Source organism: Anneissia japonica, unplaced genomic scaffold (genome assembly GCF_011630105.1).
Source record: "Anneissia japonica isolate Jap-2015-1 unplaced genomic scaffold, ASM1163010v1 scaffold234_len1672027_cov178, whole genome shotgun sequence".
Classification (NCBI taxonomy): domain Eukaryota; kingdom Metazoa; phylum Echinodermata; class Crinoidea; order Comatulida; family Comatulidae; genus Anneissia; species Anneissia japonica.
The window spans coordinates 1468313-1486344 of NW_022738761.1; the positions used below are offsets into that span (position 1 = coordinate 1468313).

At 34.9% G+C, this 18032-nt stretch overlaps 1 protein-coding gene across 6 annotated transcripts; it reads left to right on the plus strand.

Annotated features, from left to right (window-relative positions):
* The first annotated feature begins 1382 nt into the window (after nt 1-1382).
* On the plus strand, nt 1383-17325 carry LOC117117746 (tudor domain-containing protein 5-like). 6 transcript variants are annotated; one of them, XM_033262152.1, is made up of 12 exons: nt 1383-1760; nt 3096-3295; nt 3878-3978; nt 4398-4448; nt 4957-4986; nt 5184-5281; nt 8269-8327; nt 8840-8952; nt 11621-12021; nt 13727-13797; nt 14719-14900; nt 15492-17325. In XM_033262152.1, the coding sequence occupies exons 1-12, from the start codon at nt 1614-1616 to the stop codon at nt 15785-15787; spliced, it is 1749 nt and encodes a 582-aa protein (XP_033118043.1). In that variant the 5' UTR covers nt 1383-1613; the 3' UTR covers nt 15788-17325. The 6 variants fall into 6 exon arrangements, with proteins under 6 accessions (XP_033118043.1, XP_033118044.1, XP_033118046.1 ...); XM_033262153.1 differs by having other exon boundaries at nt 1385-1676; XM_033262155.1 differs by having other exon boundaries at nt 1389-1676; nt 3077-3295.
* Nucleotides 17326-18032: the final 707 nt, after the last annotated feature.

Below are 18032 nucleotides of genomic sequence, written 5' to 3' on the forward strand. Positions count from 1 at the left end.
AACTGAATTATTCTTAGATATTTGTTTTTTATTTTATTTTGATTTATTTCTTTCGAAAGTGTACTTTCTATCACATATTATTGCACTGTCAAGTTAGGCCTGGGCCTAGGCCTAGTCTTATTGTGTATGCCTCATCGTCATCCGCTACACAGTACATCAGTAGCGCCCCGGCCCCCCCCCCTATACAGTACAGACGTTTGCTGGGCAACAACGTGATTGAACCTTCCTTCGCAGGTGTTAATGTATTGGCATATTGTTAGCTAACCAGTTGTGTGTATTTCTTTGTGAAAATGAGTACCGCGGCGTACTCATTTTCACAAAGCAATTGCATCCCCTCTTGGAAAGAGGGAACTTCGAAATAATTGTCTTCATATCTTCGCTAATTAAATTAATCACCGTAATTTAGCTTACACTTATGAATTTAGCTAGCGCTTTAAATGTACAACAATTATTTCATTACCCGACAAACCCCAAACTTTTCATTTTTATTCATTTGGCCTACATAATAGTTTCATCTTGCTGTACTATATACTCCAACATCACTGGCGCATGGTAACAACCAACTGATGCAGACCATTTCCGATCACACATTACTCTCCATAACACTGCACCCCCTAGTTCCATTACCTCTGGGTGGTTCTGAACAGATGTTTACAATCATAAAGTTGTTAATTTCAGGGTTCAAATTGCTTTTGGAAGGAGAAAAAGGGGCATTAAAGGAGGGAGCAAAAACATTTTTTTTTAATTCCTTTTATTGCGCACCAATACATAGTGCTTTAACATCACTACAAAATACATCAAGCTTAAAGGGATCAAACTACCAAAAGCATTTCAGAACACCATTAATGTCACTCAATTAATTGTAAAATAAATATTAGAAGCAACCTTGAAATTGAATATTGGATTCAAACATATATACAGTAGTACTTATAATAAACAAATTCAGATTACAACATTTTAATTTAATAATAAAATGAAGTTCAGTTTTATCTTCCTTAAAGAAGAGGAACTTGGGGGTCAAAATAATCCATTCCTTAACATGTTGGTTTATGAATACAGTACTGCATTATTAATGAACATTGCATAATGGTCCACCAATGCCTGCCTGCCTGCCTAACTTAATTTTTGGGCACAGTCTCTTCAATTTTTATTAATATAATCTAGGCCAATGCTTGTTGATTTTGTTTTTTGTTTGTATCTTATGACTTGCCACCAATTAAGATGCCCATGTCTAAATTGTATTTATTTCATAGTATTGTTGAAATTTCAATGCTATGACTATGTATGAGCACAGCTGTAAATAATATTTCCAACAATATGCCTTGCTTAAGGTTATTCTATGGTCTTTTTCAACAGCGAGAGATGATACTGCCTGGTACTAACCGGTAGCTAGATTGCAAGACAAAGAACGTACTGTAAAAGAGGAGCAGAAAATATTGTTTAGAAAATAGTTGGCACCGGACATTTCTACCAACTTGTCCGGTGGTGATTACTTTTTCGCGTAATCACCCATGTGACAAACAATCTCTATTCCGATTGGTTAATTCACTTTCTGTGTGGCGATTTGTGCACGCTCCTGCATGGGACAAGCTGACATGATGTGAGTGCGAGAGATGCGACGAGGTCACCCATTCCATGCGTGTGTAGCGTTATATTATTGGGAGCCTAGACCTAAGGTTTGTATTGTAGCACTACAGTATATCATTGATCATAACTCTGTAAATGGAGTTCCAGTAGCTGTAAAAGAAGGTATAAACATGGTATAAATTAAGAATAATTATTTTATCTTATTTTGAACTTGCGATCGTTCTTCAGTCAATGTTATTGTTAGTCGTAGGCCTAGGCTAGCCGCCTATATAGGCCTACTCTACTGTATGTCGGACAGTAAGTAGGCCTAGGTCCGAGCAGGACCTAGCCTAGGCCTAGTGTAAAGTGCATCAGTAGTACATAGTAGTAGTAGTAGTACTTGTAGGTAGGCCTAGCTAGGCTCCTGGCTTGTGTCAGGTACAGACAGAACTTTATTGTCATGAAATACAGGTACAATTATGAAGCATGGTCCAACACAAAACAATGCCTGCCAGCCAGTCTAACTAACTTGATTTTTGGGTCAGTCTCTTTTCATTAGGCCTAGCTAGGCCAAGCTTATTATGCTTGTTAATTTTGTTTTTTGTTTAGGCTATGTACTGTAATTTTTATCACAAAACAGGTTGGTACACCCTCTGCTCTGCTGATATGTTAATTTAACCTGTATAAATATGTTCAATAAATAAATAAATTATAAGTGGCTCGACTAGCCTTCAAAACCCAGCCATCAATGTTTGGCGGTGTACAGCACTGCATCATTTTTAATGCCCATCATCTTCCATTTCCAGTAGTTTTTTTTCTGTCAATGACTATTTACAGGAATAATTTAACAATACTTTTCAGTATCATTTTTGTTTATTACTTTGGCTATTTTGCCTGTATCATTGTCACTTCCTGTATATAATGAGATATTTTTACAGTATATTACTTATTTTCAGTGTTTATAATAAAAAGATCTTTTCTCCGGAATTTCATACATTGAAAAAATTAAAATTAGTATTGAGGGTCCTAAAATTGTCCTGAGAAGGACAAAAAGACCTGGCAGAATCCACCTGGGCCTAATCGACTCGTAGCTGAAATGACACTTATTCGATTTTGGCACGGATAGTGGGTGGGTGGCCTACTGTCTGTAGCCAGTAAGAAATTGGTCTTGGCTCGGCCTACCTGTGTCTACAGTAGCTAGTAGGCTAGCTGTATATTTAAGTTTGTTTACCATCATCCTCATTATTATTGTAGGTGTGCACATGTTGGTGTGTATATTTGTATTTTGGTTTTTTTTGCATTACACAGAGCCAAACTAAATTTTTCTGTATGATTTGTAAATAAAGTTGTTCAGTATACTGAAAGATTCATTCAGATATCATAACCACACTAAAACTGTGATTTAGTAACTGGAAAAAATGCTTGTGAATATGATAAACTCATTGATTTTGTATGGAATAACCTAAATGCCAAATATTTTAACATTTTAAGTTGATTCTTCACAATACAGCTCATAAATTTTCTTAAAGATGGCTGAAGCTGCTAACAATGTTATACCTGAGAATATTAAGAAACTTGTGAGGGCAGTGTTGTTATCTAAAATTGGTGGCGTACCAATAAAGCGATTCCCAGCTGATTATCGGTCACTGATTGGTGAAAACTTTCCATTGAGAAGTTTGGGTTTCAGCTCATTTCTGTTGTGTATGAAATCAATGCCAGATGTTGTAAGGCAAGTCAATAGTTTTTTTTTGTACATCCAACAAAATACTGTAATTATATTATAAAACTTTCTAAAATGTGGGTCACAACAAAAATTTATTTAGGCCAACAATATTTTCTAGAGGGTTGGAAAAGGAAGAGCAAGATTACATCAATCTCAGTCCCAGTGAGTGTTCAAGAGTAGTAACATAGGCTGATGGTGGTTTTGAGGGGAACAAAGGTTAAGTGGGGGGGGGGGGGGGGGGGGCTTCATTGGCTAGCAATATAAAGTGATACTGTACTGTATAAGGCAATTTGTTTCCACCCTAAAGATACAGTAAGCCAAGCATTATTCTAGTGATGCTATACACATGCGCTGAGTACTTACTGCAATATTATGGAATTTTCCCCAGGGATCTGAGTATGTGTTCCATATGTGTTTGATCCAATGACCGGGGTAGTAATGTGAAGCATTTAGAGTCATCATGCATGAAGTGCTATATAAGACTGACATATTATTATTATTAATAATAAAATATTATATTACAATAGCCCTACATTTAATAATTATTTCTTCAATACAAATAAGGTAGTTCAATTGGTGATTTTACAGAATAGATGGTGAAAAATCAGATACGTGTTTGTTATTTGGTATTGGTGATGAAACGTCTTTTATGAGTGGACCAGCAATCATGGCGCAGTTCCCAGTTGAGGGTAAGAGACAAATACCCTCTCAACTTTCACAATTTCATATCAAATCTTTGATAATTTTACTTTCTTAAATATGACTATAATCATTGTAGCTAGACCTGTTGGCAGTAGACAGATGTGATTAGTATTTGGTTTGGGGTGACCTGCTGGTTTGGATTTATTTTGAAATTCTCAACATTATACAAACTACAAAATTAGTTATGTAGTTGATACTCTTAATAAAATGTTGCAAATATTGTTTAAAATGCTGTTGAAACATACCTCTCATGTGAGAAACACACTCATTGTGAGTTCCACGTTATTAGATATTGTAGAACAGTCAGCCACTTACTTACCGTAAGTGAACTACAGTATTAGAATCGATATAGGTAACTTAATTGAAATATTTTTACTACAAAATGTACTTGTTATCTTGTGTTCAGGTGGTCATAAGAGGCAGAGAGGTAGAAAGCAAGGTGGAGCTTCAAAAAAAGGTATTTGTATTTGTTTTCTTAAGCCCTGTCCAAACTATCAAATTTGACAAAAACATGTGACATGCCCAAATATGGTCATGATGACATCACATCATGACCATATACAGTATAGGCAAACCATGACAATACACCTGTATATGGGCATACAAGAGTTTTAGTGTAAACAGAACTTTGGTATATAAATTAGATACACCTTGTTTTAATTATGAATAAGTCATTAATTATGAATGATTATAGTAGAGAACATTACTGAAGAGCATTATTCAGTGATCTGTTGACTGTTGTCTCTCAGCCTGCCTGTGTTTAATTTCGGTTACATACCTCACAGGCTCAGGTTTTTTTTTTGATCATCGGGATACAAATAACTGATTTTTCGAAAATTAAATAATACTAATGTTGCACCAAGTCTGGTAGTCTTAAACTTGGTACCAATTTATCTTTTACAATAAAAGCACTGCTCTCAATTATGAAACATTTAAGGATATTTTGTACTAAATTTTATCTTTAGAAAATGGAAAAGTAAGCACAAGTGATTTGAGTCTCTTGATCATCGGGATACAAATAACTGATTTTTCGAAAATTAAATAATACTAATGTTGCACCAAGTCTGGTAGTCTTAAACTTGGTACCAATTTATCTTTTACAATAAAAGCACTGCTCTCAATTATGAAACATTTAAGGATATTTTGTACTAAATTTTATCTTTAGAAAATGGAAAAGTAAGCACAAGTGATTTGAGTCCACTGTCTGCAAAATTTCCTAATCTGGTGCCCAATATGAAAGGATGGTATTCTGTTGTTGTAAAGGGAATACATGATTCAAACACTGCAAATGTGAGTATACACTTTTAGACTGTTATATATTTGTTAACTTTCACTGTTCAGCATCCAAATTTACACACAACCTTCCTTTATTATTAAAAATTGCTAACTAACCTAGGCTAACCTGTCAAATCCTCATGTAAGCCAAGGCCTACAATAAGTAAGGTAAAGGTAAAGGTAGTCCCGTATTCATTACTGAATGAGCTGTTAGCCCATTGTACTAAGCCTCGGTATTGTGTGGTAGGGTGGCCAGTTCCTTTCCACGCCGCCTTTTTCCTCCCCAGTAGTAAACCACTGGGTACCCATTTATACTCCTGGGTAGAGAGAGACAAACATAGATAAAGTGCCTTGCCCAAGGACACAAGCGACTTGCACAGCGAGAGTTCCGAACCCCTGACTTCAAGGTTGGGAGTCCAAGCCACAACCGATGCGCCAACCGCTTCCACCCTACAGTAAGTAGTGTAGTTTATTAATGTTACTTTCATCAATAACCTCCCCTGGGTTCCAGTATTGATTAATGTCAAATTTGAAAATCAATGATAGATTTTTTTGATTATTTGTGCAACTTTTCAAAAAATGTATTGCTTTTTTCACTATTCAGTTAGGTATATATGAACTAGAAGCAACACAAACCTTCTGTGTATTTCTTTTATGCATAATAGTATTCACATTTGAATTTTTATGCCCATAGAAAACAATAATAATAATAACAATAATATAATTACAATAATAATAATTATTATTATTACATAATACATTATTATGATTATGATGTTAATAATATTGAGAATGAAATGATGTCTTTGATGCTTTTTATTCTAATCTTTTTACACGTTTTATTTTATATTCTAAATGAAATTTTTAGATTTTTTTCAGTTTGGATTTTATTGTTTTACTTTAGTATTCTGTTTTTGCCAACTTAAGATGCTTTTCTTTTGTTTTTATGAAAGATAGATAAAGTTATTCGTATTCGTATTGACCTAAAGTGCTCTATCAAAATTAATGTGGTTGTTGATTATTGTCACCTCCCAGTGTTGTAGTTCACATAACTTGGCAACTGTGGTTGGCTCCCCGATATTAAATATTTATATGTCATTATCGTTTTGGTGACTCTGTCAGATATAAGGGTTAATAATTGGTAATCAAAATACTAGACGGTGCACTAATCCTGTCTGATGATTGATTTTAAAGCAAGTTTGGATGAGGAGACAGTCAGCTGATGATTTACCTCCTTGCCAAGTTTACGTTACACAAGAAAGTGACATTACAATACAGTGCAGCCTCCAATTCGAGACCCCTGTAATTCCGAGAACCTTTTAATTCAAGACCACTTTTTTTAAAGATCCAAATAACAATCGTTGTTAGGAGCGTGTGGCGCAGCGTGTAAGATGTTGAACTTCCGATCTTGAGATCAGTAGTTCGAGCCCAACGCTCATCGCATTGCTTGGGTCCTTAGGCAAAGCACTTCACTTGCGTTTGTCTCTTTCCACCCAGGAGTATAAATGGGTACCTGGTGGGATGGTATGGCATTGAATGTATAAGCTAACCCTTTAAATGGAGACTGAATCTAGAGACCACCCCACATTATCAGGTCCCAAAGGCAAATTGTTGGCAAAATTCTGTTGAGCAGAAAGCCCATGGGGGTAAAAAAAGGAATGTTCACGTCGTGGCCCTGCTCCTACCAATCCTTTCACCACTATACACGAGAATCTTAATGTCAAGTTTTTAGACCTAAAACGACATGGCTCTACAGAGTATGAACTTGTGAATAGACTCGATAAGAAGAAGAGCCTATGTATTTGCATCTACAGGTACTTATATATCCATAAGTTTAGACGATCAAATGCATTGGAAAGCATTTAATAATATACTTTGTCCAGATTGTTGAATTTTCTGTGACAAAAAACTGTTGTATGCCCATATATAGTCATGATGTGCCTACTGTATATATGGTCATGATGTGATGTTATCATGACTATATTTTGGTCAAATTAAAGTTGATAGTCTGGACAGGGCTTTAGATTAACTTTTATACATTTGAACATTTATTTTCTCCATCGTAAACTTATTTCCTTAAATGTTAAACTGTCAGATATGCCAACCACTCCGATTTCGGCGGAGTTATTCTGTTTATTTAAGCAAAACTTCGCACTTCAATTTTAGGTTAAAAATCTCCGCTTTTTACGCATTACGTCCGGCTGTAATTAATCGCGCATTTTCAAATAATAAAACCCTATGATTTAGATAAGAACAAGACCAGTTAATTTCATTCTGAACAGAACTCTAAACTGTGTACAAAAAAGTAATCCGTGCTCCACAGTCTACTGATTTCGGAAAAAAAACCAATATCTTTGGCCATATCGCTGACTGACTTGCACTCTGAACTGTATACAAAAAAGTAATTTGCACTCCACGGTCTACTGATTTAAAAAAAAAAAAAAACAAATTTCATTGGAAAAATCGCTGACAGAGTTGCACTGCACTCTGAACTGTATAGCCCTCCATGGTCTACTGATTTCGTAAGAACAACAGTCTAGTAAACCACAAGTACCAAAATTGAGTCCAATGAGAGAGATGAGGATGTAGGCTTAGGCAGTGCTCAAAAAACTAATAGTAGTAGTGTTGAGCTTCCTCCAAAAAAGTAGCTAAAACACACACAAACATTCCGTGCAAGTTATAACGAGAAGTATCCTGTCATTTTGAAATCAAAACTAGGTGATGCCCACGCTTGTTGTGATCTGTGCAGTGTTGACTGTCTGAGTAGGCCTAGGCCTAGTCTCGCACGACGGTATTGCTGATGTAAAATGTCATTGTGAATGAGAACGCCATTTAAAATATGCAGATCACATCGGTACCATGTATCTTAGGAAAAAATGTAACATACTCCGCTGACATTGCCAAAACTCCTCTAAGACTCTTCTTGTTAGCCTTGTAGGGTTGGCATGTCTGCACTGTTAAGGCATTTAAATTTATTTTATTAAATCTGCTACCACTTACAGGAGGTCTACAGGTTGTTCTCATATGATGCTATGGTTGTGGATTACAGCCATCATAATCAGTAAGTATTTTTTAGATGGACAATCAATTTACAAAATTTCTTCTGTTTCCCAACAAGTGCTTTATAACCTATAAATTTAAGTTGAGCAATTTTATTATAATTATATTTATTTATTATTTTATTGATTTTTATTTCATTTTTTAAATTTGTCTTTGAATTTCTTAAGAAAAAGAAAAACCTTGATTAAAAGCACTGAGCTAATGCTTCACTACACGTTTTCATTATTTAGTTCCCAAATTAAGAAGACACCAAATAGGTTTATAAATATTGAAAAATCTGTATCTTAGTAACTGTTCATAGGTTTTTTCATCACAACATATTTTTTTTCCTCCAGAGCCTGGCTTTAAATCATGGTGAACAGCAGTAGGCCTATTATTTGACCCTTAATCAAATGCAACACAACTTTAGTTTTTAGATCATCACATTGCACTATCCCGTAGTTAGCATACTTGGCTGATGGCTATATAAAACAAAATTATTTTAAGATATATTTAATGTGCTCATTATTTCAGCTTTTATTTCTTTCGATTTGGAAATATTACCGATGCAGAACGCATTTTGAGCAAATATGATGGATATATACTATGTGGAACACGAATTGGAGTTTCACCAGCACAAGAAAAAGGTAATAACTAGATTTGAACTCGTCACTGAGGTGAAAATGTCCTGAAACGTGCTTTAAGTTATCTGGAAAGTGATATTGAGAATTTCCAAATTTTGCCGCACATGCACTTACGTGCGCGTGGACGGTAATGGAATACGAAATTGAACCTTTTCAAGTTTAATTTAAAAACACCTCTTGATTGGTAATGCCACACAAATTTTCCCTTCATATTATGTACTATGTCAATCTGATAGCGCCGAAATACAGTCTGCCGCCCTCTCTGTCGTCAATGATTTTTTGACAAATTTGAAGAAAGAGAGATGAGAGGTGAGAGGGCTCCAAAAATTCATTCTTTTTTAACATGATGACGTCGTCAAAATAAAAACTAAAAGGACACTTCCGAAAGAGAATTGTCTCTTAATTCAAATGGCAAAATGATGACGTCACAATGTCCAATCAGCCATAATGGTCTATAATATCATATCTACAACTCATGTGCTTTCAGAATATGTAATAAAAATTGGGGGTTACCTTTCATCCAAAAGAGCTATAACTGATTAAAAATAGGCATAATTTTAAGCATATATAATAGTTGACGTACGCGTACGTGCACATTAAGAAGCGCGAACGGAAAATTAAGGTACATGACATTCAACCTTGACCTGAAGTTTATGCTCACTTAATATGATTCAGAAATGACGAATGATTAAGATGATATGGTGTCATCAACGTTTCGAGGAAAGAAAGATAGGGGTGTCACATAAAACATTTATTTTGACCATGATGACATCATAAAAAAGTAAAAAGAAGTCACATGTGAAAGAGAATTGTCTCAGCTATAACATACTCAAAGTTGGGAGACGATCGACCAAGAATGAGCGAGATACGCTTAAATGCGTATTTTCATCAATTAAAATCAGTTATGAATTCAGATGGCAATATGATGATGTGACAATGTCCGATAAGCCATTATGATCTATAAAGTCATATCTACAACTCGTGCTTTCAGAATATGTAATAAAAATTGGGGGTCACCTTTCATCCTAAGGAGCTATAACTGATTAAAAATAGGCCTGATTTTAGCATATTTTCATCCCTATGTTTGATGCGCATGTACGGCATTGCTTTTGGCCATAAGATGACCGAAAGGAATAGAAATTTGTGAAAACAATTTCAGGAACCTAAAATATGTAAAAAAAGCGCGCGTAGTGGAAAATGTCAACAAATTTTGAAATGCTCAAAATGGCCTAAAACGTGCTCTAATTTAGTCAAAAAGTGGTTTTGAGCATTTTGAAATTTTGATGCATGCGTGCGCTTCATAACGCGTGCGTACGCTTGCATCAAAATTTCAAAATGCTCAAAATTAGGGTGCATTACATTCAACATTAACCTGAAGTTAATGCTCACTTAATACGATTTCAAAATGGCAATTGGTTAGGCTGAAATGATCGATAAAGTAAAAACGCAAAATTGTGCGGAGCTGACGTCATGCATGTCTGGTCACCTTGAAAACCTTACCGTAACTATTCCAGGCGAAGCCAAAATGTTCGATGAAGCAGTAGCAATTTTGAGATATCGTGCGAACAAGAAATTGGGAGAAAGTGAGAATAAAAAAAGCTGATGATGATCATCATCTCAGACAATAACAAGAGGTGATCTGCTCGTGAAGCGGATCACCAATAATACTAAGAATAATATATTATCCCACAGCCCTACAATATTTCTGCCTCAAGCCTTAAAGTTTTCCAACCAGTTTAAGCTAATTTCATGGCTCTCCACCCACCTTTATCAACACCTTGCCCATTCTCAGAATCCACTCTTATATTTAGAGTTTACCAGTGTTATTGTACCCACTCTTTAAATGTTTACCACCCAGTATCTTAGTGTTCTACAGCTACAACCCTAAATAATTACTTCATTGAGGAGGAAAATATTTTTCTCCTTTTATGCTACAACTTATACAAATATTTACTGGGTTAAGGGGCATGGTTCAAATTATAGCCCGATGTGACCTGGAGGCTGTACTATGTCAGAAGATGAAATAAGCAGTCAAGTGACATAGTACAGCCTCCAGATCACCAAGGGCTATAATTTGAACCATGCTTTATTATATTTATATTTGTTTTATACACCACTACATAGATTCCCTGTTCTTCTGTCGTGAAAAGGCTTAAGCCTAGAACTTCCCTAGCACTTCATCAAGGCCTGCATTTAATAACTTGTTTATTACACTCGGTAAATCACAGTTTGTGGCTTCAAGGTACTCTTTAAATATTTGGATAGATTAGCATACTTAAATTGTTTTTTTCGTATTATCACTGGCCGCTGAAACTAACACTTCTAAAACATGTTCATCAACCAGTTTAAATCTGGTCACTCTGCCATTGTTATTCCTAGCCTACCAGTACACAGTGTGCAGCAGAGTGATCGTCAGTTTCCAGGTCATCAAATTAGGTCAAATTTGATTAAATTAGTAGAAGTGCACCCTCAACAACAGTCTTAGCATAATTTTCTATGTCACGACATAGGAGCGAATTCCAAGAGGTCAGAACAAAAAGACTATTGACTGGCTAGGAAGCCATGACTGGAACTATTGCGTGGATTTTATCAATCAAATGCCTGGAATCTATGTAATCGGTATATGATACAAACTGTTCTTCATTTATATTTTATTTTTGTTTTTTTGTAGGTGCCAGTAGCAATAATGATGCTTCCAACCCAAACAGTTCAGACAATAACTTTAAATCACAGACTGAAAATCTAGGACAGACAAATAGTAAAACAGATAAGAAAATTGACAATTCACAGCCTGAAAGCAAAGGAAAACCAACTAAAAAAACAATTGGAAAATCAAATGAAAGAGGAGTGAATATTGAGAACAAGAAAAAAACAAGTAGAGGAAAAAACTCTATGGATTCTAAAACATTAAATTCTCAATTAAAAAAGAAAGCATTCACAGAAAAATTAAATGGTTATGAGAGTAATAATACAGAATTACATATTCAGCTCCAGAGTATTGACGACTCGTGTGTACCACAACTTACCTATTATGGAATCCACCTGGAAAACATTGACAAATCCACTTCAATGGTAAGTAAAGATATTTAGTGGCTTGAAGTTGTACTGTAGTTTTTTTTATTGGGTCCACATTTGTCTAGTAGTGAAGAAGCAATAGGGAAACTATGGTTCATAACCCAAAATTGTGTTGCAGGAGCTTTTTGGTGGATTGTGTTGTCAGTTGAATTAACAAGTAAAGCCTAGGTCTCTAAAGCAATTTAAATAAATATTGCTTAACATGTTGACTGCCAGACCTTTTTTTAGGCTCCTTCCCACGTTCCAAAACAAGTGTACATGTACATGTACAAACATACCTTTTTGCAATTTTATCTAGTCATATATCATCAAAATGATGTGTCTAATAAATGGGCGGGAAAATATTAGGGGGGGTGCGAGTAAATTTGTCGCCGGCAATGGGACAGTACTTTTTATTGCCTATGCCAAGTGCTAATTTTCTTGTCTGCTTTTTGCATGGGTTGGTATAGGTTCACAGGTTGCCCCCCCCCCCAATTCGTGAAATTGAGTGTGCTGCCAGCAACATATCACAACAAACATACATATGTGTATGTTATCGCCTAGTTGTATCTTCTGTGAACTATTAGCCGTTAAATCTGAGGTTCTACAATGTATAACAATGAAGTAATTAACTCTAGAATGTTAGCCCAATTTTGATAAGTATAATCATCCCTAGTGACCTCAGCAACACTCTGTGGGACATGTTAATACTCTAATTACCAGTCCAAATAATTGCCTGTAGCTACAATACCACATCGAGTTACGAATCGCTGCCTAAAATTACTCAATGGGTCATGGGCCAATATGTTCTCCAACCACTTGTTGATGTGTACATATACTAAATCTAGAAATACTGTATTCAGGCAGTTGGCTTAAAGGTGATCGTAAGTTAGGTCTAAAATTACAAACATTATAGGCAATTATTGTCTTTTAAAAGTGTGCTACAGTTCCATTGTTTTTGACGTGTGTTATAAAGTGGTTTTATTGTCATGATCTTTGTCCATTTTTAATATGGAAGAAAATTGTGATTCTCCTTGCAACATAGCATTGCAACAAAATGGGAATTTGAATTTCATTGTTCTGCATTCTATGCTGCAGATACACGGCATCAGAAACGCTAAAATACATTCAGTCAGTGCAGTGCTTTTAATTCATGAATGTCTTGCTGATATTCACACTCGGGCTCCACTACAAACTGAAATTTAACTTACATTAGTCTGAAGTAATGAAGAAAAGGCTACTAGAATTCACATGAATACAAATCCTATAACAGGGTATGGCATTGTTGATATTGTACTGTGATAATAGGACCCCTCAGCCACTTTTGTGACACTTGTAATCCATAACTAATGTTCATAAGCCCTCAATACTTTCCCGGCGCTGTGACTTGTTACGCCTCAGTAAAAACCCTTGATATAAAATTGTTCAGTGAGCACCTTTGTGAACCAATCCAAGTTTATCATGTATAGTAATTATAAATAGAACTGTATACAAAAATTGTAATAAATTAATTAAAGTATTGACAATATATTTATGATTTCAAATGCTGTAGCACTAGTCAATCAGTATAGAAATCTTTTAAAAGAAACATCATTTTTATCTGATATTTCATCAGAATGTACAGCTTTTTTCATAGGTGATAAGGTACTGTTCTGTATGCAATTTAATCATTGTGGAGATTTTTTTTTCTTATGCTTCTTTTGTTTTTTTCTCATATTTATAGAACGAACTATTGGAGCTCTTTTCAAACTTTACACCTTTGTGGTCTCATTTAGGGAAAAAAGTCCCACGCAGGTAAGGAGACTGCTTATTAAAATATAAATTATATTTATTACTCTTTATTCTTATTGTCACACTTCACAAACACATTTTAAACTCAGTCCACACTGTCAACTTTTATGTGACAAATTTGTGTGCTGTGCCCATATATGGACATGATGGTATCATAATTCACCCATATATGGACATATCACATTTCTTGTCACATAAGGTGGACAGAGCTTAAGACTGTGAAACCAAAATAGACAGATTTGGTGATGGGAGTCACATGACCTAACTTGGGTGTTGGATGAAAACAATGGACTCGCACAGCGGTGTTGTACATGGCGATTGCATAGGTGGCCAGGGAGGAATAATGATGAATAATCTGAGTTGGGACACCAGTTAACTATACCAAATTGATTGGAAATTTAATTTGAGAATTTTGCCTTAGTGGTTTGCTACAGTAATGATCCAAAGGATACTGACCCAAAGCATTGAGATTTTTAGGCCTGTTTAGGTGTGCACAAGAGTCTTACGATTTCTAGGCTAGCTAAGGTTTACACAGAATCACATAAATTTCAAAGCATACAATGCAAGGAGAATACTAGAATGAGTATATAAACACTGTTTTGAACAATCGTATTGCCTTTCCTTGCAATTTATATCTCGTGTTAAACAGTGGGTGGTTATTTTCAAAACCATAACATTACCTTTTCCTATACTGTTACACTGATTGCACTGTAATGTTTTCTATGGTTATACCAACCGTATGTCGCATGACCAGCTGTAAATCAGTCTATAACGCAATAAAATTGGTTCTACAGGTTTTTAATGTGTATTGGATGTAATCATTGAGCTAAAAATGTGGCATTTGGGCCTATGTGAGCGCTAACTAACAAAAATAATATCTACCCATTGATTTACATATTACTGTGTTCATGATTCAATTTACAGGAAAACTGTACATGCTGACCTAAGCTTTAGAACTTGGGAAGAAATCAGAGCGATTTCCGAGCAATTTCAAAACACACATTATAAGGGTGAACAAATTTGTGTTCAATTATCATTTAAAACAGCAAACGAACTTGGTTTAATTTCTAAAGCAGTAGGAATGGATAACAACAACTCAGAATCTGGTAAGCTATTACAGTATTAGTTTTAAGCAACATCATTAAGTTTCAATAAACACTCAATCCTTACGAGTTTATTTTGAAATTATATTGGTCTTGATGATTATTTTCTTGTGGGAATTTTAAAAATGTTTTATTTGAAAAATTCATTTTTTGTTTTGAACTTGGTTTTGGTCTTGTTTTTTTTACTGTAATTGTTTACAATTATTATTTGCCAATTAGTAGATCCAATGGCCAGCACTTTCTTGAATTGTTAAAGGCTCCTACTGTATAAAGTACAGTACCAAATTAATATAAGATATGGAATAGATGAAAATATATGATTGATTGGAGTGGAGTTGAATAGCTTGGTGGTTAAGATGCTTGCTTTCCAGTCCAAGGATCCTGAGTTCAATTGCTGTCACGGTAGCAGACACCAAAACAACTCCACTCCCTAAGCTTCATAATGAGACTTGTCTATGTAAACCATCTTGTGGGATTGCACTTTGAAAAGTTCACTGTTTGGCATATCCTAAAGTTTGGCCCTAGTGCCAAAAGCTCAATAAAAAATAAAATTTAAAAAAATTGATTTCAAATTGTGTTATCTTATATTTGCAGCTACTATGACAGATAAAGAATGTAAAGGAGATTCAGAATTAGCTGATCAGTTAACAACTGCAGAATCTACCAGTTCTCAGTATTCCCCTAATGAATATTCCAGTTCTCAATATACCCCTAATGATGAGACTAACCACCAAACAAGCTCTAAACAAGATGAACTCAACATGGAGAGCATCTTAAAAAGTCTCCCAGAGCCCGTCAACCACGAAGTATTGCACGCCAGCGATAGTGAAGGATCCACTACAAGTACACGACGAAGAAGGCCATGTATTCTGGACTTCATCGAAGACTAAAGACTTTAAAAAAAAAATATAAATACAGTATAACAAATGGTAAAGCCAGGCAGTTGCTGTGTCATACGACAAATTTAACTCTGTTGCCTGTGAGCGCTAGGTGACGTGACCCTTTGTCAGTGGCAGTTTGAATGGATCATCATTAAAAACGAACAATAGCGTGCATTATGGTGTTGCATTTTACACCGGATCGCATCAGCCGACAACTGTTACAGTGTTTTGGTGAACTTTTCTCCTGCCGACAACTCTTTAAATTTTAAGGCACAAAGTAATTTATTTAACAAAAATGCGAGTGAGTGCTTGGTATTAGTCGGGTATGTTAAGTACATCAAGTCTAGTTTCTATAAAACTGCTGATCTCTGGCAACTGTTGGAAACATTTGATTGGTTATCAAACCAACACCAACAGCTCAAACTATGGGTTGTGATCCAAAATTGAGTTCCCCTAGATACACCACTGCTAGCAACTTCATTGTTTCAGAATCTCTGAAAATCATGTATTTAATTTAGTTTAATAGAATATGTAATTTGAAGTAGATTTTTAAACCCCTTCACCGATCCTAACCACAAAGATGAGACAAGGTATTTTTGATAAATTCTGAATGACTCCCTTTGGCAACATTGCACCAAGGTATATACATTAATATTTATAGACAAATTTGCCTAAAAAAGTATTTTATTTAGAAGTCGGGGTGTTAGCCGTGATGTAATGTTTCATTTTCTATTGTACTTTGTATCAAATTTAATCATAATTGTGTAGTAGTACTGTAAAACAATACTGGCACTTTGTAAGAGCAAATTATGTATTAATAGAATCATTTAACAACTTTAATCCAATGCTTACTAGGAGTGTTTCCTTAAGTTTATGAATTGTTTAGATGACAATTCATTTTAATCTGCAATTCAGCCAATTATGTACATATTTTGCTGCCATCGAAAAAAGAATCCTTACAAAAAACCAACAAAGAGCCTCTCACACATCCTCCCAGATTTGGTTTAATTGTTTCCTTTAAACAAATCTTAATGATCTTTACCTATTAGTTACTATTTTTTTATGGAATTGTAAAGTAAATTATAATTAAAAAGAAAACAAAAAGCCCTCATTAGTTTTAATATTAACTGAAAAAATGTATCATTCACTAGTTAAATTTGGATAATCTTTGTAGTTTTTTTTTAGATATAATTTGTATTTGTAATTCATGTACCAAGAATTATCTATTAATTATAATTATTTCTGTATTATATTAATATTAATAATTGGTAAATCCCTAATTATTTCCCAATTTCAAATTAAAAATACAATGTGTGTTGATCTAATCAACGTGGACAAAAATAATTAAATATTGGAATTACTTAAGTAATTATTTGTAAATCATAGAAAACATAATTGTTTTGATATGAGTCTTATTAAAGTTGCTGACTGAATTGATTCGTTGTATTAATTTAATTTTTTAGGGTTTTCCAGATATCAATTATGATGCATTGTGCTTGTAGAATGAAAATTAAAAGAGATGACGTCATATCGGCTTGTTTTTGAAACAAGGACGTGATCGTTTTTTATGTTCTTCTTGTAATAATAGATAAATTATAGATAGTACAAAAATAGATACAGTAATGAAAGATAATAAATAGCAGATAGAAAAGCTTCCCAATATAGTGGAACATCCGCTCCAAAGGCATTATGGGTACACGCAGAGCAATTTTACCCCGTCCGCGCGGCGGCGCTATATAGAAATAATAAACACCAATAAAGGCGCCGCTTTGGTTCTGTTTCTTGTAGTTTCTCCACTTAGTAAAATGTTCAAATTTTACCCCATTAGCGGGAGAGCGGGTGTTCCATCAATTTAATACAAATACGCAGAGCAGCTCATTCTTCAGCTATTTAAGTTTGTTACAGTAATGCATTAATGTGTACAGAGGATGCGATGAGATGGTGACCGATGACGACAAAGGTGGTATGAATGGTACTGAGTGCAGGGATGAATGGTACTGAGTGCAGGGAGTTGTTGTCACTATAAAAACTCCCTGCTGAGTGTGAAGATGATTGTCCATTCATCCTTCACTCATTGGGGAATAGAAACGAATCATGTTCTATAGTGTAATTGTAATAATAGATAAATTATAGATAATACAAAAATAGATACAGTAGTGCATTTATATGTAGAGGATTCAATGTGATGGTGACCGATGATGACAACGGTGGTATGAATTGATACCGAGTGTGAAGATGGTTGTCCATTCATCCT